Consider the following 26,642-nt stretch of genomic DNA (forward strand, 5'->3'; position numbering starts at 1 on the left):
ACAACAGTACCCCCCCCTCAAGGAGGGGGCACCGAACCCTCACCAGAACCACCAGGGCGATCAGGATGAGCCCTATGAAAGGCACGGACCAGATCGGAGGCATGAACATCAGAGGCAGTCACCCAAGAATTATCCTCCTGACCGTATCCCTTCCATTTGACCAGATACTGGAGTTTCCGTCTGGAAACACGGGAGTCCAAGATTTTTTCCACAACGTACTCCAACTCGCCCTCAACCAACACCGGAGCAGGAGGCTCAACGGAAGGCACAACCGGTACCTCATACCTGCGCAACAATGACCGATGAAAAACATTATGAATAGAAAAAGATGCAGGGAGGTCCAAACGGAAGGACACAGGGTTAAGAATCTCCAATATCTTGTACGGGCCGATGAACCGAGGCTTAAACTTAGGAGAAGAAACCCTCATAGGGACAAAACGAGAAGACAACCACACCAAGTCCCCGACACAAAGCCGAGGACCAACCCGACGCCGGCGGTTGGCAAAAAGCTGAGTCTTCTCCTGGGACAACTTCAAATTGTCCACCACCTGTCCCCAAATCTGATGCAACCTCTCCACCACAGCATCCACTCCAGGACAATCCGAAGATTCCACCTGACCGGAGGAAAATCGAGGATGAAACCCCGAATTACAGAAAAAAGGAGACACCAAGGTGGCAGAGCTGGCCCGATTATTGAGGGCAAACTCCGCTAAAGGCAAAAAAGCAACCCAATCATCCTGATCTGCAGACACAAAACACCTCAAATATGTCTCCAAAGTCTGATTCGTCCGCTCGGTCTGGCCATTAGTCTGAGGATGGAAAGCAGACGAGAAAGACAAATCTATGCCCATCCTAGCACAGAATGCCCGCCAAAATCTAGACACGAATTGGGTTCCTCTGTCAGAAACGATATTCTCCGGAATACCATGCAAACGAACCACATTTTGAAAAAACAGAGGAACCAACTCGGAAGAAGAAGGCAACTTAGGCAGGGGAACCAAATGGACCATCTTAGAGAAACGGTCACACACCACCCAGATGACAGACATCTTCTGAGAAACAGGAAGATCCGAAATAAAATCCATCGAGATGTGCGTCCAAGGCCTCTTCGGGATAGGCAAGGGCAACAACAATCCACTAGCCCGAGAACAACAAGGCTTGGCCTGAGCACAAACGTCACAAGACTGCACAAAGCCTCGTACATCTCGTGACAGGGAAGGCCACCAGAAGGACCTTGCCACCAAATCCCTGGTACCAAAGATTCCAGGATGACCTGCCAACGCAGAAGAATGAACCTCAGAAATGACTTTACTGGTCCAATCATCAGGAACAAACAGTCTACCAGGTGGGCAACGATCAGGTCTATCCGCCTGAAAATCCTGCAAGGCCCGCCGCAGGTCTGGAGAAACGGCAGACAATATCACTCCATCCTTAAGGATACCTGTAGGTTCAGAATTACCAGGGGAGTCAGGCTCAAAACTCCTAGAAAGGGCATCCGCCTTAACATTCTTAGAACCCGGTAGGTATGACACCACAAAATTAAACCGAGAGAAAAACAACGACCAGCGCGCCTGTCTAGGATTCAGGCGTCTGGCGGACTCAAGATAAATTAAATTTTTGTGGTCGGTCAATACCACCACCTGATGTCTAGCCCCCTCAAGCCAATGACGCCACTCCTCAAAAGCCCACTTCATGGCCAAAAGCTCCCGATTCCCAATATCATAATTCCGCTCGGCGGGCGAAAATTTACGAGAAAAAAAAGCACAAGGTTTCATCACGGAGCAGTCGGAACTTCTTTGCGACAAAACCGCCCCAGCTCCGATTTCAGAAGCGTCGACCTCAACCTGAAAAGGAAGAGCAACATCAGGCTGACGCAACACAGGGGCGGAAGAAAAGCGGCGCTTAAGCTCCCGAAAGGCCTCCACAGCAGCAGGGGACCAATCAGCAACATCAGCACCCTTCTTAGTCAAATCAGTCAATGATTTAACAACATCAGAAAAACCAGCAATAAATCGACGATAAAAGTTAGCAAAGCCCAAAAATTTCTGAAGACTCTTAAGAGAAGAGGGTTGCGTCCAATCACAAATAGCCCGAACCTTGACAGGATCCATCTCGATGGAAGAGGGGGAAAAAATGTATCCCAAGAAGGAAATCTTTTGAACCCCAAAAACGCACTTAGAACCCTTCACACACAAGGAATTAGACCGCAAAACCTGAAAAACCCTCCTGACCTGCTGGACATGAGAGTCCCAGTCATCCGAAAAAATCAGAATATCATCCAGATACACGATCATAAATTTATCCAAATAATCACGGAAAATGTCATGCATAAAGGACTGAAAGACTGAAGGGGCATTTGAAAGGCCAAAAGGCATCACCAAATACTCAAAGTGGCCCTCGGGCGTATTAAATGCGGTTTTCCACTCATCCCCCTGCTTAATTCGCACCAAATTATACGCCCCACGGAGATCTATCTTAGAGAACCACTTGGCCCCCTTTATGCGAGCAAACAAATCAGTCAGCAGTGGCAACGGATATTGATATTTAACCGTGATTTTATTCAAAAGCCGATAATCAATACACGGCCTCAAAGAGCCATCTTTCTTAGACACAAAGAAAAAACCGGCTCCTAAGGGAGATGACGAAGGACGAATATGTCCCTTTTCCAAGGACTCCTTTATATATTCTCGCATAGCAGCATGTTCAGGCACAGACAGATTAAATAAACGACCCTTAGGGTATTTACTACCCGGAATCAAATCTATGGCACAATCGCACTCCCGATGCGGAGGTAATGAACCAAGCTTAGGTTCTTCAAAAACGTCACGATAGTCAGACAAGAATTCAGGAATCTCAGAGGGAATAGATGACGAAATGGAAACCAAAGGTACGTCCCCATGCATCCCCTTACATCCCCAGCTTAACACAGACATAGCGTTCCAGTCGAGGACTGGGTTATGAGATTGCAGCCATGGCAATCCAAGCACCAACACATCATGTAGATTATACAGCACAAGAAAGCGAACAATCTCCTGATGATCCGGATTAATTCGCATAGTTACTTGTGTCCAGTATTGTGGTTTATTACTAGCCAATGGGGTGGAGTCAATCCCCTTCAGAGGTATAGGAGTTTCAAGAGGCTCTAAATCATACCCACAGCGTTTGGCAAAGGACCAATCCATAAGACTCAAAGCGGCGCCAGAGTCGACATAGGCATCCGCGGTAATAGATGATAAAGAACAAATCAGGGTCACAGATAGAATAAACTTAGACTGAAAAGTGCCAATTGAAACTGACTTATCAAGCTTCTTAGTACGCTTAGAGCATGCTGATATAACATGAGTTGAATCACCACAATAAAAGCACAACCCATTTTTTCGTCTAAAATTCTGCCGTTTGCTTCTGGACAGAATTCTATCACATTGCATATTCTCTGGCGTCTTCTCAGTAGACACCGCCAAATGGTGCACAGGTTTGCGCTCCCGCAGACGTCTATCGATCTGGATAGCCATTGTCATGGACTCATTCAGACCCGCAGGCACAGGGAACCCCACCATAACATCCTTAACGGCATCAGAGAGACCCTCTCTGAAATTCGCCGCCAGGGCGCACTCATTCCACTGAGTAAGCACAGACCATTTACGGAATTTTTGGCAGTATATTTCAACTTCATCTTGCCCCTGAGATAGGGACATCAAGGCTTTTTCCGCCTGAAGCTCTAAATGAGGTTCCTCATAAAGCAACCCCAAGGCCAGAAAAAACGCATCCACATTGAGCAACGCAGGATCCCCTGGAGCCAATGCAAAAGCCCAATCTTGAGGGTCGCCCCGGAGCAAGGAAATCACAATCCTGACCTGCTGAGCAGGATCTCCAGCAGAGCGAGATTTCAGGGACAAAAACAACTTGCAATTATTTTTGAAATTTTGAAAGCAAGATCTATTCCCCGAGAAAAATTCAGGCAAAGGAATTCTAGGTTCAGATATAGGAACATGAACAACAAAATCTTGTAAATTTTGAACTTTCGTGGTGAGATTATTCAAACCTGCAGCTAAACTCTGAATATCCATTTTAAACAGGTGAACACAGAGCCATTCCAGGATTAGAAGGAGAGAGAGAGAGGAAGGCTGCAATATAGGCAGACTTGCAAGTGATTCAATTGAAAGCACACTCAGAACTGAAGGAAGAAAGAAAAAAAAAAAAAAATAATTTTTCAGCAGACTTCTTTTTTCTCTCCTTTCTCTGCCAATTAATTTAACCCTTTGCGGGCCGGTCAAACTGTTATGGTTCTCAATGGCAAGAGAACATAGCCCAGCATACATAGGAACTAGCTCTTGGAAGGATGGAAACTTAAACTGACCATGAACTAAACCTGCCGCACAACTAACAGTAGCCGGGTAGCGTAGCCTGCGTTTTATCCCTAGACGCCCAGCGCCGGCCGGAGGACTAACTAATCCTGGCAGAGGAAAATATAGTCCTGGCTCACCTCTAGAGAAATTTCCCCGAAAGGCAGACAGAGGCCCCCACATATATTGGCGGTGATTTAAGATGAAAATGACAAACGTAGTATGAAAATAGGTTTAGCAAAATCGAGGTCCGCTTACTAGATAGCAGGAAGACAGAAAGGGTACTTTCATGGTCAGCTGAAAACCCTATCAATACACCATCCTGAAATTACTTTAAGACTCTAGTATTAACTCATAACATCAGAGTGGCAATTTCAGATCACAAGAGCTTTCCAGACACAGAAACGAAACTGCAGCTGTGAACTGGAACAAAATGCAAAAAACAAACAAGGACAAAAGTCCGACTTAGCTGGAAGTTGTCTGGTAGCAGGAACATGCACAGAAAGGCTTCTGATTACAATGTTGACCGGCATGGAAGTGACAGAGGAGCAAGGTTAAATAGCGACTCCCACATCCTGATGGGAACAGGTGAACAGAGGGGATGATGCACACAAGTTCAATTCCACCAGTGGCCACCGGGGGAGCCCAAGATCCAATTTCACAACACACTTGCTTATTACTGTGATTTTTTTGCAACAGAGTGTTTTTGGTCTTACTGTGCTTTTTTGTGTCTTCTATAGACAAGTAGGCATCATTCACTGGTGCAAAAAGTGTTTTTGACTTAAATGTTTGTCTTTGTCTTAAAGCACCATTTCAGCATATTTTAATTGCACCACTAGAGTGGTGCTACTAAGCTAATTAACCAGCCCCTTGTTTTATACTTACCAGCCATTGTTTTCATCTTTTTCTGATGCTGCTCCGGTTGTTCTCCACTAGTTTGTGACCTGTCAGATTGCTCTAGTGTTTGCTGGGCGATCCGGAAGTCACAACTCAGTGTAAATCTATGAGGCAGAAAGAAGCACCAATTTTTACAATTCTGACCACTGTCACCTTATAAGGCTATAGCTCTGGAACGTTTCAGTGGAACGATTCCACTGATATTAAGACTGTTTTTTCGTTACACATTGTACTTCATGTTAGTGGTAACATTTCTTCGATATGATTTGCATTTATTTATGAAAAAAACGGAAAATTGGCAAACATTTTGAAAATTTTGTAGTTTTCAAACTTTTAATTTTTGTGCCCTTAAATCAGAGTCATGTCACACAAAATAGCTAATAACGTTTTGAACGCAAAATTGGTTGGTATAAATGGCAAGGCACCATGTCTTGTTTGGAGACCCCCTGATGTGCCTAAACAGTGGAAACCCCCCAATTCTAACTCCAACCCTAACACAGCCCTTATCCCAGCCATAACCCTATCACTATAACCCTAACCACAACGCTAACCCCAACCCCAGTATCACCCTAACCCCAGCATCACAACCGTAACCCCAATCATAACCCCAACACAAACTTAACCACAACACCACCCCAACACCACAACCGTAACCCCAACCCTGACCCCAACACAACCCTAACCCTAGCCCCAACTCTAACCCTAGCCCCAACCCTAACCCTAGCCCCTAACCCTAATCCTAGCTTTAACCCCAACCCTAACCCTAACTTCAACCCTAACCCCAACTGCAAAGAATGGAAAAAATATTTTTTTTACTTTATTATTTTCACCTAAGGGGTGATAAAGGGGGGTTTGATTTACTATTTTTTTTATTTTGATCACTGTGATAGGGTCTATCACAGTAATTAAAATGAACCAATAGGAAAAATCTATTGTTGCCGAGTACCTGTCGACTGATCTCGGTGGCCACACTGCACATGTGCCTGCCATATTCTTCCAGGAAGAAGACGGGGAGGGCCGGAGGACGGAGCCGGAGGGTCCAGGGATGGCAGAGGTACCGGGGGGCTCGAGGGACCCCATTTCTCTCTCCTCTGGTATGGAAGATCATAGCAGTGGAGAGAGAAATTAATGGGAAATCAGACTTTTTTTGCAATCGCCGTTATTTGGTAAATAACAGCGATCAGAAGATGGGGGATGGTAAAAACCGACCCGAATCCTATTCTCCGGGGTCTCAGCTACCTCAGTAGCCGAGACCCCAGAGATTTTCCGATGCTGGCGGGCGTTATACCCTTAATTCTCAGTGCCAGTAAAAAGCAGCACTGAGGAATAAGTACTCTTAACTTCTGCCATTAAAAGGCGTATCAGCAGTTGGTGTGGTTAAGCAAAATCGAGAGGGGAAAAAATTAATTGAGATCTAGTTTATTTTTACTTAATTTTAGAATGTTTTGTGAATTTATAACTCGGCTCTATATATTTGGTCTGGCATCAAAGTTCCAGCCAAAGGTGAACATATCATTGGTGCAACCTGAGCAGTCGCACAGGGGCTCAAGAGTTAAAGAGGGCCATTTCCACCTACAAAGCAGCATAGATGCCCATAAAGTTGAAAGCAATGATGGGGGAGATAAAAATTAACTTTTAATAAGCTCTTTTAAAATATAACATATATAATCAAGTGTAAAGTGCACATGTGCCAACGAAATAACGTGACAATAGAAATATCAATAGTTAAGTAGCAGATTGACAGTGTCATTCACTATAATGACCAAAGTAACAGTCTGCTGCAAAAAAAGGCCTTTATGGATAAGGCACAGACTTAACAAAAAGACCAACCAATTACCCTTTAAGTCATTGAAAAAACCAACTGGACAGAGGATCTAGAGACGAAGGGCATCAGATTGGTGGACTTGATGACCAGAAGTTATATATACAGATAGACCATGCCACACCAGATATACATATGTGCACTTAGTATGTCATAGCTATATTTTATGCAGGATATATAACGGGTTCTGAACTAATCCCACACCACAATATATATACAAGTGTGGATAAACCACAATAGCCCTCTATGCCTAGGGATTCTTTTAGTCAGCTGTCTTCATCCCTGCATATATGACACTAACAGATAAAGTGAATGCACAGCGGCATAAAACAGGCTACTTAACATGATATGTCAGCAGCAAAAACATAGGGAATTGATATAATATCAACATTTAAATATCTGGAACCTCTTTTTGTTATGACTGTGCCTTATCTATGATGGCCTTTTTTGCGGCAGACTGTTACTTTGGTCATTACAGTGAATGACACTGTCAGTCTACTACTCACTTCACCTTTCTGACGTCAGCGCAAGCACCGTGGGAAATTTGAAGTGAGTTCACTGACTGTGAACTCGCAGGACCTGTATGACGGCACCGCGAGCAGGAGAACTTTCTCACGCTCGCGGTGCCCTTAGACAGGGAACATGAGTTCACAGGGAGACACTGAGCACACATTGCTCAGTGTCTGCTGAATGACAGGTTATATAGTCGCATTATGAAACCATGCAGCCTGCCATCTAGATGTAACAGAGCTGGACCCGTCGTGAGACAAATAGATTAAAAGCACCTCTGCGGAAAGGTGAGGAATATTGTTGTTTTTTATTTTTAACTCTTTTGCAGATGACAAGGGCGTCAAGGGAATGGGCGAGGTCGTAAGTATGGTTTAATTAAGATTTATTAAAGGAGTCTGTGTCATTCTTTCGATTAAGGGACTTTATTCTGGGTGTCTGTGTTTTCTTACAGTGTGACTATGGGGTTTATAATGGGGACAAAAAAGAAAAACGCAATGGTAGAAGCATCAGCTCACCGGGTTGAGAAATTCCTGGGATAGGGATGCGGTGCACGGAGACTTTAGGCTGGTTTCCTGAGTAAATGAACCGTGAAGAAAATGGGAAAATCCAGCAACTGTAAAAGCCACAAAACTTCACATTTTATTAGTAGATTTAAAACATGAAAAGGAAAAATGAAAAAAAAAAACAAAACATAAAGGTCAATGCATTTTGAGCTACACTAGCTCTTAATCATGACCAACAGCTACTGTAGCTCGAAACGCATCGACCGTTATCATATTTTTAAAAAGTTTTCCTTTTCATGTTTTAAATTTACTAATAAATGTGAAGTTTTATGACTTTTGAGGTTGCTGGATTTTCCCATTTTCTTCATTAGTAATTGGGACGTCTTATTGGCGCCTCTCCATTACTAACTTTGGTGCTTGTTGTCACCTGACAATACAAAGGTGACATCAACCCCCCAACTATCACTCCACTTGCCACTGCTACAGAGCAAGTGGGAAGAGCGAGGCTAAGTGCCAGAATTGGGGCATCTTAGAGATGCTCCTTTCTTGGGGTGGCTGAGAGCTGATGTTTCTAGTCTGGGGGGACCAGTATCCATAGCCTCTTCCTAGGCTATTAATATCAGCTCACAGCTGTCTGTATAGCCTTTGCTGGTTATTAATTATAGAGGGACCCCACGTCATTTTTTTGGGAGTCCCCCATTTTAATAACCAGTAAAGGCTAATTTTACAGCTGTGAGCTGATATTAATAGCCTGGGAAGCTCCATGGGTATTACCCCCTTCCCAGACCATAAATATCGACCCCCAGCCATCAGCTTTCCCTCTGCTGGTTACGAAAATTGCGCTGGAGCCCACACCATTTTTTTCAGAAAAATAATCTTTTATAAATTAAATACATGTACAGTAAGCTGCACACACACTGTACTAATTGTATTTATCACTGACATCTATATACAGTATATATATATATATATATATATCTATTCTATGTGTATATACTGTATGTAATCCATCTCATCTATCCTGTCAGCTCCTGCAGTGATTTTACAGTACACGGCAGATGAATTGCCGGCTTTTCTTCTATCTATCTATCTATCTATCTATCTATCTATCTATCTACTGTATCTATCTATCTAATATATATACATATATATATATCTCGAGCTCCGCTTGCAGAACACATTACTTAATTTTTCCCAGCTTCTACATTACACCACATGAAGAAAAAGAGGTGACATAGTATCACTCTACACAGTAACAGGACCGCCCCCCCCATAAAACAGTGTCCTCAAAGAATAAAATAAATACATCACTGCAGTAATAATACCCCTTAATTAGCCCCTATGGTAATAATAATATCCCCCATCCTGGCCCCGTGTATCTCATTCCTGGCTCCAGCCATATGTTCTCGCATCCTGCTCTCATGAGTATCCATTCTGCCCCATATGATCTCCCCATCCTGCCCCATCAGTCTCCATAGTATCCATCCTGCCCCATGATCCTGCATGATCTGTCTCCAATCCTGCCCCATGTCTTTCATTCTGCCCTGAGTCTCCAATCATGCCCTGTATCTACATTCTGCCCATGTCTCCAATCCTGCCCCATCTGTCTTCAGTCCTGCCCCCAGTGTGTCCAACATCTCTGCCCCCAATGTCCAGCATCTCTGCCTCCAGTGTCCACCATCTCTGCCCCAGTGTGTCCAGCATCTCTGTCCCAGTGTGTCCAGCATCTCTGCCCCCAGTGTCCAGCATCTCTTCCCCCAGTGTCCAGCATCTCTGCCCCCAATGTGTCCAGCATCTCTGCCCCCAGTGTGTCCAGCATCCGGCCCCCAATGTGTCCAGCATCTCTTCCCCAAATGTGTCTAGCATCTCTGCCCCCAATGTGTCCAGCATCTCTGCCCCCAATGTGTCCAGCATCTCTGCCCCCAATGTGTCCAGCATCTCTGCCCCTAATGTGTCCAGTATCTCTGCCCCCAATGTGTCCAGCATCTCTGCCCCAATGTGTCCAGCATCTCTGCCCCCAATGTGTCCAGCATCTCTGCCCCCTGTGTCCAGCATCTCTGCCCCCAGTGTCCAGCATCTCTGCCCCCAGTGTCCAGCATCTCTGCCCCCAGAGTGTCCAGCATCCTGCCCCCAGTGTGTCCAGCATCCTGCCCCCAGTGTGTCCAGCATATTGCCCCCAGTGTGTCCAGCATATTGCCCCCAGTGTGTCCAGCATATTGCCCCAGTGTGTCCAGCATATTGCCCCAGTGTGTCCAGCATATTGCCCCCAGTGTGTCCAGCATATTGCCCCCAGTGTGTCCAGCAATCTGCCCCCAATGTGTCCAGCAATCTGCCCCAATATGTCCAGCATCTCTGCCCCAATGTGTCTAGCATCTCTGCCCCCAATGTGTCCAGCATCTCTGCCCCCAATGTGTCCAGCATCTCTGCCCCAAATGTGTCTAGCATCTCTGCCCCCAATGTGTCTAGCATCTCTGCCCCCAATGTGTCTGGCATCTCTGCCCCCAATGTGTCCAACATCTCTGCCCCCAATGTGTCCAGCATCTCTGCCCCCAGTGTGTCCAGCATCTCTGCCACAATGTGTCAAGCATCTCTGCCCGCAATGTGTCCAGCATCTCTGCCCCCAGTGTCCAGCATCTCTGCCCCAGTGTCCAGCATCTCTGCCCCAGTGTCCAGCATCTCTGCCCCCAATGTCCAGCATCTCTGCCCCCAGTGTCCAGCATCTCTTCCCCCAGTGTCCAGCATCTCTTCCCCCAGTGTCCAGCATCTCTGCCCCCAGTGTCCAGCATCTCTGCCCCCAATGTGTCCAGCATCTCTGCCCCTAATGTGTCCAGTATCTCTGCCCCCAATGTGTCCAGCATCTCTGCCCCAATGTGTCCAGCATCTCTGCCCCCAATGTGTCCAGCATCTCTGCCCCCTGTGTCCAGCATCTCTGCCCCCAGTGTCCAGCATCTCTGCCCCCAGTGTCCAGCATCTCTGCCCCCAGTGTGTCCAGCATCCTGCCCCCAGTGTGTCCAGCATCCTGCCCCCAGTGTGTCCAGCATATTGCCCCCAGTGTGTCCAGCATATTGCCCCCAGTGTGTCCAGCATATTGCCCCAGTGTGTCCAGCATATTGCCCCAGTGTGTCCAGCATATTGCCCCCAGTGTGTCCAGCAATCTGCCCCCAATGTGTCCAGCAATCTGCCCCAATATGTCCAGCATCTCTGCCCCAATGTGTCTAGCATCTCTGCCCCCAATGTGTCCAGCATCTCTGCCCCCAATGTGTCCAGCATCTCTGCCCCAAATGTGTCTAGCATCTCTGCCCCCAATGTGTCTAGCATCTCTGCCCCCAATGTGTCTGGCATCTCTGCCCCCAATGTGTCCAACATCTCTGCCCCCAATGTGTCCAGCATCTCTGCCCCCAGTGTGTCCAGCATCTCTGCCCCAATGTGTCAAGCATCTCTGCCCGCAATGTGTCCAGCATCTCTGCCCCCAGTGTCCAGCATCTCTGCCCCAGTGTCCAGCATCTCTGCCCCAGTGTCCAGCATCTCTGCCCCCAATGTCCAGCATCTCTGCCCCCAGTGTCCAGCATCTCTTCCCCCAGTGTCCAGCATCTCTTCCCCCAGTGTCCAGCACCCTGCCCCCAGTGTGTCCAGCATCCTGCCCCTAATGTCCAGCATCTCTGCCCCCAATGTCCAGCATCTCTGCCCCAATGTCCAGCATCCTGCCCCCAGTGTTTCCAGCATCCTGCCCCAGTGTGTCCAGCATATTGCTCCCAGTGCCTCCAGCAATCTGCCCCAGTGTCTCCAGCATATTGCCCCCAGCATGTCCAGCAATCTGCCCGTGTCTCCAGCATATTGTCCCCAGTGTGTCCAGCAATCTGCCCCAGTGTCTCCAGCATATTACCCCCAGTGTGTCCAGCATCCTACCCCCAGTGTGTCCAGCATCCTGCCCCCAGTGTGTCCAGCATCCTACCCCCAGTGTGTCCAGCATCCTGCCCCCAGTGTGTCCAGCATCCTGCCCTGTTGTGAATTTGGATTCTGGGCTCCCCCGGTGGCTACTGGTGGAATTGAACTGGTGTCTTCATCTTCTCTGTTCACCTGTTCCCATCAAGATGTGGGAGTCGCTATATAACCTTGCTACTCTGTTAGTTGCTTGCCGGTCATCAATGTTATCAGAAGCCTCTCTGTGCTTGTTCCTGCTCCTAGACAACTACTAGATAAGTTGGACTCTTGTCCATGTTTGTTTTTGCATTTTGTTCCAGTTCACAGCTGTAGTTTCGTTACTGTGTCTGGAAAGCTCTTGTGAACGGGAATTGCCACTCTGGTGTTATGAGTTAATGCCAGAGTTTTAAAGTAATTTCTGGATGGTGTTTTTTGATAGGGTTTTCAGCTGACCATGAAAGTGTCCTTTCTGTCTTCTGCTATGTAGTAAGTGGACCTCAAATTTGCTAAACCTATTTTCATACTACGTTTGTTATTTCATCTCAACTCACCGCCAATACATGTGGGGGGCCTCTGTCTCCTTTCGGGGTATTTCTCTAGAGGTGAGCTAGGACTAAGATTTTCCTCTGCTAGCTTTATTTAGTCCTCCGGCTGGGCTGGGCATCTAGAATCAACGTAGGCATGCTACCCGGCCACTGCTAGTTGTGCGTTAGGTTTAGTTCATGGTCAGCTCAGTTCCCATCTTCCAAGAGCTAGTTCCTATATATGCTTATGCTATGTTCTCTTGCCATTGAGATCATGACAGTTTGACCGGCCCGCAAAGTGTTAATTGTTTGGGCTGAAGCAGGAGAAAAAGAAGTGTTGAAGGGAAATTTTTTTTTTTTTTTTCCCCTCAGAGTTTTGCTGCCTAGCCCTTAATTGCTGTCTAGCTGCTTCTTACCTCCTCTTAACCCTTGAATGGCTCTGTGTCCACCTGTTTGTAATGGATCTTCAGAGTGTAACTGCAGGTTTGAATATTCTCGCCACGAAGGTACAAAATTTGCAAGATTTTGTTTGTCATGCACCTGTATCTGAGCCGAGAATTCCTTTGCCGGAATTTTTCTCGGGGAATAGATCCGGGTTTCAGAATTTTCGAAATAATTGCAAATTATTTTTGTCTCTGAAATCTCGCTCTGCCGGAGACCCTGCACAGCAGGTCAGGATTGTGATTTCCTTGCTCCGGGGCGACCCTCAAGTCTGGGCTTTTTCATTGACACCAGGAGATCCTGCGTTGCTCAATGTGGATGCGTTTTTTCTGGCCTTGGGGTTGCTTTATGACGAACCTCATTTGGAGCTTCAGGCAGAAAAAACTTTGATGTCCCTATCTCAGGGGCAAGATGAAGCGGAAATTTACTGCCAAAGATTCCGTAAATGGTCTGTGCTTACTCAGTGGAATGAGTGCGCCCTGGCGGCGACTTTCAGAGAGGGTCTCTCTGATGCCATTAAGGATGTTATGGTGGGGTTCCCTGTGCCTGCGGGTCTGAATGAGTCCATGACAATGGCTATTCAGATCGATAGGCGTTTGCGGGAGCGCAAACCAGTGCACCATCTGGCGGTGTCCACTGAGAAGTCGCCAGAGAGTATGCAGTGTGATAGAATTCTGTCCCGAAGCGAGCGGCAGAATTTTAGACGGAAAAATGGGTTGTGTTTCTATTGTGGTGATTCTACTCATGTTATATCAGCATGCTCTAAGCGCACTAAAAAGCTTGGTAAATCTGTTTCCATTTGCACCTTACCGTCTAAATTTATTCTATCTGTGACCCTGATTTGCTCTTTGTCATCTATTACCACGGACGCCTATGTCGACTCTGGCGCCGCTTTGAGTCTTATGGATTGGTCCTTTGCCAAACGCTGTGGGTATGATTTAGAGCCTTTGGAGACTCCTATTCCTCTGAAGGGGATTGACTCCACCCCATTGGCTAATAATAAACCACAATACTGGACACAAGTAACTATGCGTATTAATCCGGATCACCAGGAGATTATTCGCTTTCTGGTGCTGTATAATCTACATGATGATTTGGTGCTAGGATTGCCTTGGCTGCAATCTCACAACCCAGTCCTCGACTGGAGAGCTATGTCTGTGTTGAGTTGGGGATGTAAGGGGGCTCATGGGGATGTACCTGTGGTTTCCATTTCATCATCCATTCCCTCTGAAATTCCTGAGTTCCTGTCTGACTATCGTGACGTCTTTGAAGAATCCAAGCTTGGTTCGTTACCTCCGCACCGAGAGTGCGATTGTGCCATAGATTTAATCCCGGGTAGTAAATACCCAAAGGGTCGGTTATTTAATCTGTCTGTGCCTGAACATGCTGCTATGCGAGAATATATAAAGGAGTCCTTGGAAAAGGGACATATTCGTCCATCGTCATCTCCCTTAGGAGCCGGTTTTTTCTTTGTGTCAAAAAAAGACGGCTCTTTGAGACCATGTATTGATTATCGGCTTTTGAATAAAATCACTGTTAAATATCAATACCCATTGCCGTTGCTGACTGATTTGTTTGCTCGCATAAAGGGGGCCAAGTGGTTCTCTAAGATTGACCTTCGTGGGGCGTATAATTTGGTGCGAATCAGGCAGGGGGATGAGTGGAAAACCGCATTTAATACGCCCGAGGGCCACTTTGAGTATTTAGTGATGCCTTTTGGTCTTTCTAATGCTCCGTCAGTTTTCCAGTCCTTTATGCATGATATTTTTCGCGATTATTTGGATAAATTTATGATTGTGTATCTGGATGATATTCTGATTTTTTCGGATGACTGGGACTCTCATGTCCAGCAAGTCAGGAGGGTTTTTCAGGTTTTGCGGTCTAATTCTTTGTGTGTGAAGGGTTCTAAGTGTGTTTTTGGGGTACAGAGGATTTCCTTTTTGGGATATATTTTTTCCCCCTCTTCCATTGAAATGGATCCTGTCAAGGTTCAAGCTATTTGTGATTGGACGCAGCCCTCTTCTCTTAAGAGTCTTCAGAAATTTTTGGGCTTTGCTAACTTTTATCGTCGATTTATTGCTGGTTTTTCGGATATTGCTAAGCCATTGACTGATTTGACTAAGAAGGGTGCTGATGTTGCTGATTGGTCCCCTGATGCTGTGGAGGCCTTTCGGGAGCTTAAGCGCCGTTTTTCCTCTGCCCCTGTGTTGCGTCAGCCTGATGTTGCTCTACCTTTTCAGGTTGAGGTCGACGCTTCTGAGATCGGAGCTGGGGCAGTGTTGTCGCAGAAAAGTTCTGACTGCTCCGTGATGAGGCCTTGTGCCTTCTTTTCCCGTAAATTTTCGCCCGCTGAGCGGAATTATGATGTTGGGAATCGGGAGCTTTTGGCCATGAAGTGGGCTTTTGAGGAGTGGCGCCATTGGCTTGAGGGGGCCAGACATCAGGTGGTGGTATTGACTGACCACAAAAATTTGATTTATCTTGAGACCGCCAGGCGCCTGAATCCTAGACAGGCGCGCTGGTCATTATTTTTCTCTCGGTTTAATTTTGTGGTGTCGTACCTACCGGGTTCTAAGAATGTTAAGGCGGATGCCCTTTCTAGGAGTTTTGAGCCTGACTCGCCTGGTAACTCTGAGCCCACAGGTATCCTTAAGGATGGAGTGGTATTGTCAGCCGTTTCTCCAGACCTGCGGCGGGCCTTGCAGGAGTTTCAGGCGGAGAGACCTGATCGTTGCCCACCTGATAAACTGTTTGTTCCTGATGATTGGACCAGTAGAGTCATCTCTGAGGTTCATTCTTCTGCGTTGGCAGGTCATCCTGGCATTTTTGGTACCAGGGATTTGGTGGCAAGGTCCTTCTGGTGGCCTTCCCTGTCACGAGATGTGCGAGGCTTTGTGCAGTCTTGTGACGTTTGTGCTCGGGCCAAGCCTTGTTGTTCTCGGGCTAGTGGATTATTGTTGCCCTTGCCTATTCCTAAGAGGCCTTGGACGCACATCTCGATGGATTTTATTTCAGATCTGCCTGTTTCTCAGAAGATGTCTGTCATCTGGGTGGTGTGTGACCGTTTTTCTAAGATGGTCCATTTGGTTCCTCTGCCCAAGTTGCCTTCTTCTTCCGAGTTGGTTCCTCTGTTTTTTCAAAATGTTGTTCGTTTGCATGGTATTCCTGAGAATATCGTTTCTGACAGAGGGACCCAATTCGTGTCTAGATTTTGGCGGGCATTCTGTGCTAGGATGGGCATAGATTTATCTTTTTCGTCCGCTTTCCATCCTCAGACGAATGGCCAGACCGAGCGGATTAATCAGACCCTGGAGACATATCTGAGGTGTTTTGTGTCTGCTGACCAGGATGATTGGGTTGCTTTTTTGCCATTGGCGGAGTTCGCTCTCAATAATCGGGCCAGCTCTGCCACTTTGGTGTCCCCGTTTTTCTGTAATTCGGGGTTTCATCCTCGATTTTCCTCTGGTCAGGTGGAATCTTCGGATTGTCCTGGAGTGGATGCTGTGGTGGAGAGATTGCATCAGATCTGGGGGCAGGTGGTGGACAATTTGAGGTTGTCCCAGGAGAAGACTCAGCTTTTTGCCAACCGCCACCGTCGTGTTGGTCCTCGGCTTTCTGTTGGGGATTTGGTGTGGTTGTCTTCTCGTTTTGTCCCTATGAGGGTCTCTTCTCCTAAGTTTAAGCCTCGGTTTATCGGCCCGTATAAGATATTGGAGATTCTTAACCCTGTTTCCTTCCGTTTGGACCTCCCTGCATCCTTTTCTATTCATAACGTTTTTCATCGGTCATTATTGCGCAGGTATGAGGTACCGGTTGTGCCTTCCGTTGAGCCTCCTGCTCCGGTGTTGGTTGAGGGTGAGTTGGAGTACGTTGTGGAGAAAATCTTGGACTCTCGTGTTTCCAGACGGAGACTCCAGTATCTGGTCAAGTGGAAGGGATACGGCCAGGAGGATAATTCTTGGGTGAATGCATCTGATGTTCATGCCTCCGATCTGGTTCGTGCCTTTCATAGGGCCCATCCTGATCGCCCTGGTGGTTCTGGTGAGGGTTCGGTGCCCCCTCCTTGAGGGGGGGGTACTGTTGTGAATTTGGATTCTGGGCTCCCCCGGTGGCTACTGGTGGAATTGAACTGGTGTCTTCATCTTCTCTGTTCACCTGTTCCCATCAAGATGTGGGAGTCGCTATATAACCTTGCTGCTCTGTTAGTTGCTTGCCGGTCATCAATGTTATCAGAAGCCTCTCTGTGCTTGTTCCTGCTCCTAGACAACTACTAGATAAGTTGGACTCTTGTCCATGTTTGTTTTTGCATTTTGTTCCAGTTCACAGCTGTAGTTTCGTTACTGTGTCTGGAAAGCTCTTGTGAACGGGAATTGCCACTCTGGTGTTATGAGTTAATGCCAGAGTTTTAAAGTAATTTCTGGATGGTGTTTTTTGATAGGGTTTTCAGCTGACCATGAAAGTGTCCTTTCTGTCTTCTGCTATGTAGTAAGTGGACCTCAAATTTGCTAAACCTATTTTCATACTACGTTTGTTATTTCATCTCAACTCACCGCCAATACATGTGGGGGGCCTCTGTCTCCTTTCGGGGTATTTCTCTAGAGGTGAGCTAGGACTAAGATTTTCCTCTGCTAGCTTTATTTAGTCCTCCGGCTGGGCTGGGCATCTAGAATCAACGTAGGCATGCTACCCGGCCACTGCTAGTTGTGCGTTAGGTTTAGTTCATGGTCAGCTCAGTTCCCATCTTCCAAGAGCTAGTTCCTATATATGCTTATGCTATGTTCTCTTGCCATTGAGATCATGACACTGCCCCCAATGTGTCCAGCATCTTGCCCCCACTGTGTCCATCATCCTGCCCCCAGTGTATCCAGCATCCTGCCCCCAGTGTGTCCAGCATATTGCCCCCAATGTGTCCAGCATATTGCCCCCAGTGTGTCCAGCATATTGCCCAGTGTGTCCAGCATATTGCCCAAAGTGTGCCAGCATATTGCCCCCAGTGTGTCCAGCATATTGCCCCCAGTATGTCCAGCATATTGCTTCCAGTGTGTCCAGCAATCTGCCCCAGTGTGTCCAGCATATTGCCCCCAATGTGTCCAGCATATTACCCCCAGTGTGTCCAGCATATTGCCCCCAGTGTGTCCAGCATATTGCCTCCAGTGTGTCCAGCATATTGCCCCCAGTGTGTCCAGCATATTGCCCCCAGTGTGTCCAGCATTTCTGCCCCCAGTGTGTCCAGCATTTCTGCCCCAGTGTGTCCAGCATCTCTGCTCCAGTGTGTCCAGCATATTGCCCCCAGTGTGCCCAGCATATTGCCCCCAGTGTGTCCAACATCCTGCCCCAAGTGTGTCCTGAATATTTCCCCCAGTGTGTCCAGCATTCTGCCCCAGTGTGTCCAGCATCTCTGCCCCCAGTGTCCAGCATTCTAGCCCGGGCCAGCTGGATTGCCGCCCATTCGCAATTAAAAAAAAAAAAAGAGTTCTCCTCACCTGTCCACGCTCCTTCGGCGAAGCTCTCTCCTCGCAGCAGAAGCGCGCACTCGCCGGCGACTGACAATGACATCAGGCACTGGCGACGTACGCGCTGCGGCTGACGTCAGCTGCCAGCCTCCGATTGGCTGGTGGCTATTAACTATTGACATGCGGGCACGCGCCCGCACATCAATAGCATTTAACTGCCGCAGCGCCGGTAGGGGCCCGGTGAGCAGATCAGACGGGGCCCGATGCGGGCCCCCTCTGCCCACCGGGCCCATACACCAGTCAGGGCAGTAATGCCCAGATTGACCCTATTATTATTACTAATGACTAATTACTAATTATTCATTATTATTACTAATTATTGCCCAGATTGACTACTATTATTATTACTAATGACTATTATTAAAATTACTAATGACTTACTCACAGCCAAAGCTAACAGACAGTTCTCCATCCTCCTCCTTCTTGACCTGTCCTCTGCTTTTGACACAGTCGATCACTGCCTACTGCTACAGATTCTTTCTTCCCTTGGCATCAAAGACCTTGCCCTGTCCTGGATTGCCTCATACCTTTCCGACCGCACATTTAGCGTTTCCTACTCCCACACTACCTCCTCATCCCACCCTCTCTCTGTTGGAGTCCCTCAAGGCTCTGGCCTAGGGCAACTCATAAAGTCCCATGGCTTTCAGTACCACCTGTATGCGGACGACACTAAGATCTACCTCTCTGGCTCAGATGTCGCCTCTCTCCTGTCCAGAATCCCGGAGTTTCTGTCAGCCATATCCTCCTTCTTCACCTCTCGCTTCCTAAAACTCAATGTAGACAAAACCAAACTCATCATCTTTCCCCCATCTCACGTATCCCCCCTACCTGATCTATCTATTATGGTAAACGGCATCACGTTCTCTCTCGCACCTGAAATCCGCTGCCTTGGGGTAACTCTCGACTCTGCCTTGTCCTTCAAACCGCACGTTCAAACTCTTGCCACCTCCTGTCGCCTCCAACTCAAAAATATTGCCAGAATCCGTCCCTTCCTCACCCCACAATCTACTAAGACTCTTGTACATGCCCTTATCATCTCCCGCCTCGACTACTGCAACACCCTCCTCTGTGGCCTCCCCGCTAACTCTCTTGCACCACTCCAGTCTGTCCTCAACTCTGCTGCCCAGCTAATCCACCTCTCTCTTCGCTACTCCCCTGCTTCTCCCCTTTGCAAATCCCTCCACTGGCTCCCAATTCCCCAACGAATCCAGTTCAAACTACTAACACTGATCTACAAAGCCATCCACAACCTGTCCCCTCCCTATATCTCTGAACTAATCTCCCAATACCTTCCCTCGCGTAATCTCCGATCCTCCCAAGACCTCCTACTCTCCACCACACTTATTCGGTCCTCACACAACCGCCTCCAAGATTTCTCCCGATTATCCCCCATCCTCTGGAATTCCATGCCTCAACACGTCCGACTATCCACCACCCTCGGATCCTTCAGATGGAACCTGAAAACCCATCTCTTCAAGAAAGCCTACAGCCTGCAATAACCATTCTGCTGCCTCGCCATCGCCAGAGCAGCCGCCTCACCACCGCCAGAGTTGCTGCACCTCCGACCTTCTGTCTCTTCCCCACTATCCCATAGAATGTAAGTCCACAAGGACAGGGTCCTCTCCCCTCTGTACCAGTCTGTCACTGTAAACTTGTTTACTGTAAACGATATTTATAACCCTGTATGTAACCCCTTTCTCATGTACAGCACCATGGAATTAATGGTGCTATATAAATAAATAATAATAATAATATTATAATCCACCCCTGGTTCAGAGCTGGAAAAAACGTAGTTAAACACACAATGATAGAATAACATTGGTCCAAATGCAATCCGATTTTTAATCAGATTACATTTGTCCAATTTCATCGCAAGTGGAAATGAGCCCTTAAAGGGCCATTAAAAGGTATCAATCCCTAGGGACTCTCAAATTTTAATATTTTTGTAATAACAGTAATTTTTCTGCAGATTTATAAAGGAGAACTTGAGAATGAATTTGACAAGTTTGAAGATTGGCTATATGTATTTCCTCTGCATCGGGGCAAGGCATTCGATGATGAAGATGGTGATGATGAAGATAACTTTATGGGAAAATACAAGGTACATTTAGCTGCCAGTCAATATGAAATATGATATGGCTTTGATATATGATACATTTTTACGTAAATGTGTTTTCTAGGGTTCTTTCTATGTATACCCTGCAAGTGAGGTCACTGAAGAGTTCCAGATAATGAAGGGTGTCCCAAGGAATCGCCCCGTGAAAGTGCTTGTGCGAATTTACATTGTAAAAGTGAGTAAATTGGAATGCACATGTCTTCCATAATCTTTCAGGTTACACTTGATAAAGAACAACAAATTAGGAATTTTCAAAAATGATTATTATGTCATAACAAATTATATTTGACTCCCTCATTCATCTACAGCATTTAAAATGATGCTTGTTAGTTTATTTGTAATTGTTATTCAATATGATCCATTTAGAGCCAATGCTTAAAGGAGTTATCCTCCTTTGGGGACAAGTATTTATTTTAACTTAAAGGGGTGGTCCAAAGGCTATGCATTTTTCTCCTAACTCACTATCTATTTAGTCACATAATCTAAGCTATTTTCTAATATACTTGCTTTAAAAATTCCCAACTGTTCCCTAACAGCATTGTCTAATAGTTGCTGTATTTTTTTCTATTTCCGGTCTGATGACATTTGAGTATCGCCAGTGCATGCTGGACACTCAAACGAAGCATGATCAGGGAGCAGAGGTTGCAGTCATTGTCCCTGAAATGAAGAGTCATCAGTGATGCTCCTTTCATGGGCTAGTCCCTGCTATGTCCCTGAGTGCCTTTAAGTATAAACCGTGTTGATCCATCAGCTGGTCACTTATCTTCTGTATCTAATATTTTAGTAAAAAGTAAATAATTAACATATTTCGCGAATTACAAACAAATAAACTGATAAAACAAATAAAGTATGAGACAAAGGAGAGAGGTAATAATTCACAAAACTAATTATTGTTACTTACTGTTAATTACTGTTATTTGACGTACAAAATCACTCCTACTTGATTAATATCGGAGAGCAATTGCCTGTCCTGGTTTCATTAAAGGGGTTGTCCACTGCTCAGACAACCCATTCTGGAGCCTTTTGTTTCACCCTTGTAAAATTAAGAATACCCATACTTATCTCCGGTACCTTTGCGGTTCCTGTGGTGTCGGCACTGGCTCATCCAGTGATTGCGTGACATTATCACGTGATCCCTGGAGCCAATCAACACTGACTTCACTCTCCCCTCCTTTGGACTAATCACAAACATCCAGAGGAAGTGAGCGAGCAGCCGCACTCACTTCCTCCGAATGTAAGTGATTTACTCTATATAAGAGGTTTTTCTTTTTTTGAGGAATCCCAAACCAGATTTTTTTAATAAGCTTTTTAGGAACTCTCCAGTCTTCATTTCTAAGGCTGGTTGTGCTCCTAATTCAAGGGATGCTTTTAAATTTGGAAAATGTTACATCTCCTTTCCTTAAATTATTCTTCTCAAGTTCCATTTTATCAGAAAATGATATTATTTTCAAAATTAAGTCTGCATAAGATTTTTTGTTTGCAATGGGGCTATCAATTTAAATAATTGTGGTAAGTTTTTCAGTGATTTGTAGCAAGAAAGTAAAATCTCCGAGGATCTCTTCCAATGGTTCTTCTACTTGCTCATCGAAAAAAGATTTTTTTTAGCTGTCAGAAAGACTTTTATTTTGCTGACAAAATAAACTCTGAATCTAAAAATAGTTTTATATTCTCCAAGTTTAAAGCTGCACTTGTTTCGCGATAATCTTTCAGAGATGAGCGGATCAAGCAAAATTTGAAATCGCCTGTTTACACATTTTTTTCTGGGAAATTTTATTTGCCGAGAAGTTAGTCTCCATTATTTAATATCCTTTATAGTTGTATATTAGGTCTCTTTAGACCAGTGTTCCCCAACCCTGGTCCTCAAGAGCCACCAACAGGTCATGTTTTCAGGATTTCTTTAGTATTGCACAGGTGATAATTGCATCACCTGGACAGGCAAGCACTTAATCACCTTTGCAATACAATGGAAATCCTGAAAACATGACCTGTTGGTGGCTCTTGAGGACCGGAGTTGGGGAACACTGCTTTAGACCTTAGAGCATAATAAATCCCCATAATGCCCTTTACTGCTCACTTCTCCTGTCCCTTTGTTCCTCACTGTCACCCGTCTTATCCTCCCTGCATCTTCAGATTGCCTCTGCGCATGCTGAAATCTCTGTGATACCTTGACATCAAGATGCCATGGCCTTTCACACACATGCACAGAATCCTCCTGGGTTCTTGTCAAATCCAGAAGTTCCAGCCCAGCCTAAGAAACCCAGGGATTTCAGTGTGAGCAGAGGCGATCTGAAGATGCGGCAAGGACCAGACGGTTGACGCACAGTGGCTGGAAAGGCGACCATAAATATTTTTTTGTTGGTATTTGGATAGCCTTTTATGGTTCAAGAAAATGGCAGCCAGTGGCTGCAATTTTGCTGGATCCACATGGAAGTGAATTACAAAAACTCTACATTATGGCTAATGATGATTTTTGTAAAATTCATCATTATAATCATCAATCCCTCGATGATTGTGCACAACACTCTTTCATTAACTGAAAAAATTTCTGAAGAGCTTTCTGTATCAGATTTACCTGTTGCTGGTCTCTCACTAGCTGTCTTAACTTTTGAGCACTTTTGTTCTGTTCTACTAGACAATACGGACAGTGGGAAATGCAATGGTGACGTCAGGGCTGGGTCAAGCAGGGGAGAATTCTCCTCTCTCATTGGGTGAGTTAAGCATTGCCCACTGCCCAGCCATAAATATTAGGAGTCATGTGAGTGTAACCAACCAATTACTGGGGTCAGTCAGTAGACGTATGGAAGATTTGGGTTGATGACAATAGGGGCACACAACGTCCTATTTAAAAACCAAATATAATACCTGCCAATTGCAAATTATTGTATTGTACTACCAATCTGCCGCACTTATATTATACACTGTGTTACACTGATCTGGAGTTATCCCACCTTACTCGACAGTTTAACACCTTGAATACTCTTCAGTATTTGACCTCTAGACTCCATTTTGAACTACAGTAAAAAAAAACTTTTTGTATTATGCTTTAGCAGGACTCTGAATGAAATCTACAAATGTGTAAAACACATTCATTGTTTTATTATAGGGAACAAATTTAGCCCCAGCTGATCCAAACGGGAAGTCAGATCCATATGTCGTAGTAAAAGTCGGAGAACAGATGATGGACAGCAAAGAGAGATATATTCCCAAGCAGCTAAACCCAGTGTTTGGAGAGTAAGTAACACTTAATTGGGAGTTTAAAAAATGCAACTCAGGAGAATGATTCTGAAATACATTTAGCACATAAGATTGCATTTTCTGTTATATGTACCAACTTGTAATTGACACATTAATTAAACCCTTAAAATATGATTCAAATGTTGCAAGCCCGACACATTAAACATCAGAAGATAGGTGGTGCAAAGCTGTTTAGTAAATTCAGCATAAGGAGTGACAAAAAAGTTATTTTTCTATGATCTGTACTATAGCAATAATAGATAACATGGTTGCACTGTGCAATGTACATAAAAACATTGTATGCTGTCTGTTCATTTATAATACATCATACAGAAGCATTTAGGATAGATTTATAAAGTGTGTTTGTATGTGATAAACTACAGTATAGTCATCAAAAGGCTGACATTATATTGTTGGAACGGTAAAAAACAAGTGGAAAAAAAAAGAAAAATGATCCAATAGAATACTGGAAGGACCCTGTAAACTAGGCTTTCTCAAATGTTTCCTTCTCCAGACTCACCAGCCAATCCATAGTCATGCCAAGGTGTTACCTGCAAATTACTACGGCACAACAACAAACAAATACCACCTCAAAACTCCCATACAGACCCCTGCAACTCAAAATACCAACTTACAGGACAAAATACCACCCAGCCAGCACCAAACACTACAATGCAGAATACTTCTTCATAGATGCCAAACAAATACTATGGAGTAGCAGTGCTGGCAGCAGGACTGCCCCTCTTCTTGCACATCCATCATTGGCAGAAACTTCTCTCCCTTCCCTCTTTTTATCTGCTTGCAACTGCTTTGTCGTCCTTATCACTCCTTCCCAATAACAGCAGCCTCCCTTCAGTTTCCTCCTTCTCTGGTGCCACACTAGTTGATAAGCTTCAAAAAAGGAAATAAGATGGAGCAAGGGAATTGCAGGCCAGTGAGCCTTACTTCTATACCAGGAAAGAGCTTTGAACAAATTATTAAACAACATGTATGGAAGTACTTGGATAATTACCCAGAGCCAGCATGGGTTTTTAGCAAACAAGTCATGCCAGACTAATCTAATTTCCTTCTATGATGGAATCACTGACTGGGTGGATCAGTGAAATGCTTTAGATATAGTATATGTCGACTTTAAAAACGCATTTGATAAAGTATCTCACACTACTCAAAGAGTGACAATAAATGGTTGCATATCCAGTTGAAAGAATGTTTCAAGTGGGGTGCCACAAGGCTCAGTGATGGCCCCAGAGTTGTTCAAAAATTGTATAAATGATCTAGATAAGGGAACTGAAGGTAAACTGATCACATTTGCAGACAATGCAAAGCTAGGAGGGATAACTAACACTAGAAAAGACATAAAGGATTCAGAAGGATCTAGATAAACTTGGACAATGGGCAACAACTAATAGAATGGTATTTAACAGGGAGAAATGCAAGATTCTACATCTGGGCAAGAAAAAGGAATATTACATCTACAGAATGGGAGAAATAAAATTAAGCAACAGCACGTGTGAAAAAGACTTGGGTATACTAATAGATCACAGGCTACACATGAGTCAACAGTGTGGTGCAGCAGCAAAAAAGCCAAACACAGTTCTAGGATCTATTGAGAGAAGCATAGAGTCTAGATCACTTGAAGTAATTATCCCCCACTACTCCTTGGTCAGGCCTTATTTGGAATTCTGTGTCCAGTTCTGGGCACCACATTTGAAAATAGTCACTGAAAAACTGGAGCAAGTTCAGAGAAGAGCTACCAGGATGGTGAGCCGACTGCAAAATATGTTTTACATGGAATGATTAAAGGATCTGGGAATATTTAGCTTGCAAATAAGATGGCTAAGAGGAGACTTCATAGCTGTCTACAAATATCTGAAGGGATGTAACAGTGTAAGAGGGATCATCCTTATTCTCATTTGCACATGGAAACACAAGAAGCAATGGAATGAAACTGAAAGGGAGAAGATACAGATTAGAAATTAGAAAAAACTTTTTGACAGTGAGGGTGATCAATGAGTGGAACAGGCAGCCACAAGAGGTGGTGAGTTCTCCTTCAATCGAAGTCTTCAAACAGAGGCTGGACAGACATCTGTCTGAGATGGTTCAGTGAATCCTGCAATGAGCAGGGGGTTAGACATGATGACCCAGGAGAGCCCTTCCAACTCTAACATTCTATGATTCTAAGCTGCATCTCACCAGTAAGGAACACCTCACACTTTGAAAAAGCTACTTAACACCTTATCCCAGCATGCTCGCTCCTCACTAGTTTTTAATTATTATCAAATAAAGAACTTACAGTATTTTTTCTGATTTTGAGCATTGCACATTTCTATATAGGTATTCTTGTTCTATTTCCATTGTAAAATCATTTGTCCTTATATGTCTAGAAAAGCTTTTATTCTATTTGACTCTTGACAGCCATTTTTGACTTTTTTCTCTAAACAGAGTTTTTGAATTGACCATTTCATTCCCTGTTGAATCAGAACTGACAATTTCTGTGTTTGATCATGATCTTATTGGGTCAGATGATTTGATTGGCGAGACTAAGATGGACCTAGAAAATCGTTTCTACAGTAATCATCGGCCAAACTGTGGTCTAGCACTACAATATGACACGTAAGTGTGAAGAACAAATAATATCCAACTTTCTATCCAATCTCTCCCTTTTTTGTCTATTTTCGATCCATTGTAGAGATATTTCAAACTTCTTATATGGAGGGACAAGGGGCATGCCACATTTTAATGTCATAAAAAAAGGATTCTTTGGACAAAAGAAAAAATATCAGATGAAATATTAGGCATAAAATAAGACGTAGCATGT

The 26,642-nt window shown here is 45.0% G+C and overlaps 1 protein-coding gene across 1 annotated transcript in view; it reads left to right on the plus strand.

Annotated features, from left to right (window-relative positions):
* The window catches only part of LOC143765342 (fer-1-like protein 4), a 301,433-nt gene that overhangs the window by 209,617 nt on the left and 65,174 nt on the right, over positions 1–26,642 (plus strand). Inside the window, exons 34-37 of the mRNA XM_077251904.1 lie at positions 20,444–20,575; positions 20,655–20,765; positions 23,694–23,821; positions 26,267–26,437. Coding sequence (XP_077108019.1) covers positions 20,444–20,575; positions 20,655–20,765; positions 23,694–23,821; positions 26,267–26,437 — 542 coding nt within the window. The remainder of the gene's footprint in view (positions 1–20,443; positions 20,576–20,654; positions 20,766–23,693; positions 23,822–26,266; positions 26,438–26,642) is intronic.

Source organism: Ranitomeya variabilis, chromosome 4 (assembly GCF_051348905.1).
Source record: "Ranitomeya variabilis isolate aRanVar5 chromosome 4, aRanVar5.hap1, whole genome shotgun sequence".
Taxonomy (NCBI): Eukaryota; Metazoa; Chordata; class Amphibia; order Anura; family Dendrobatidae; genus Ranitomeya; species Ranitomeya variabilis.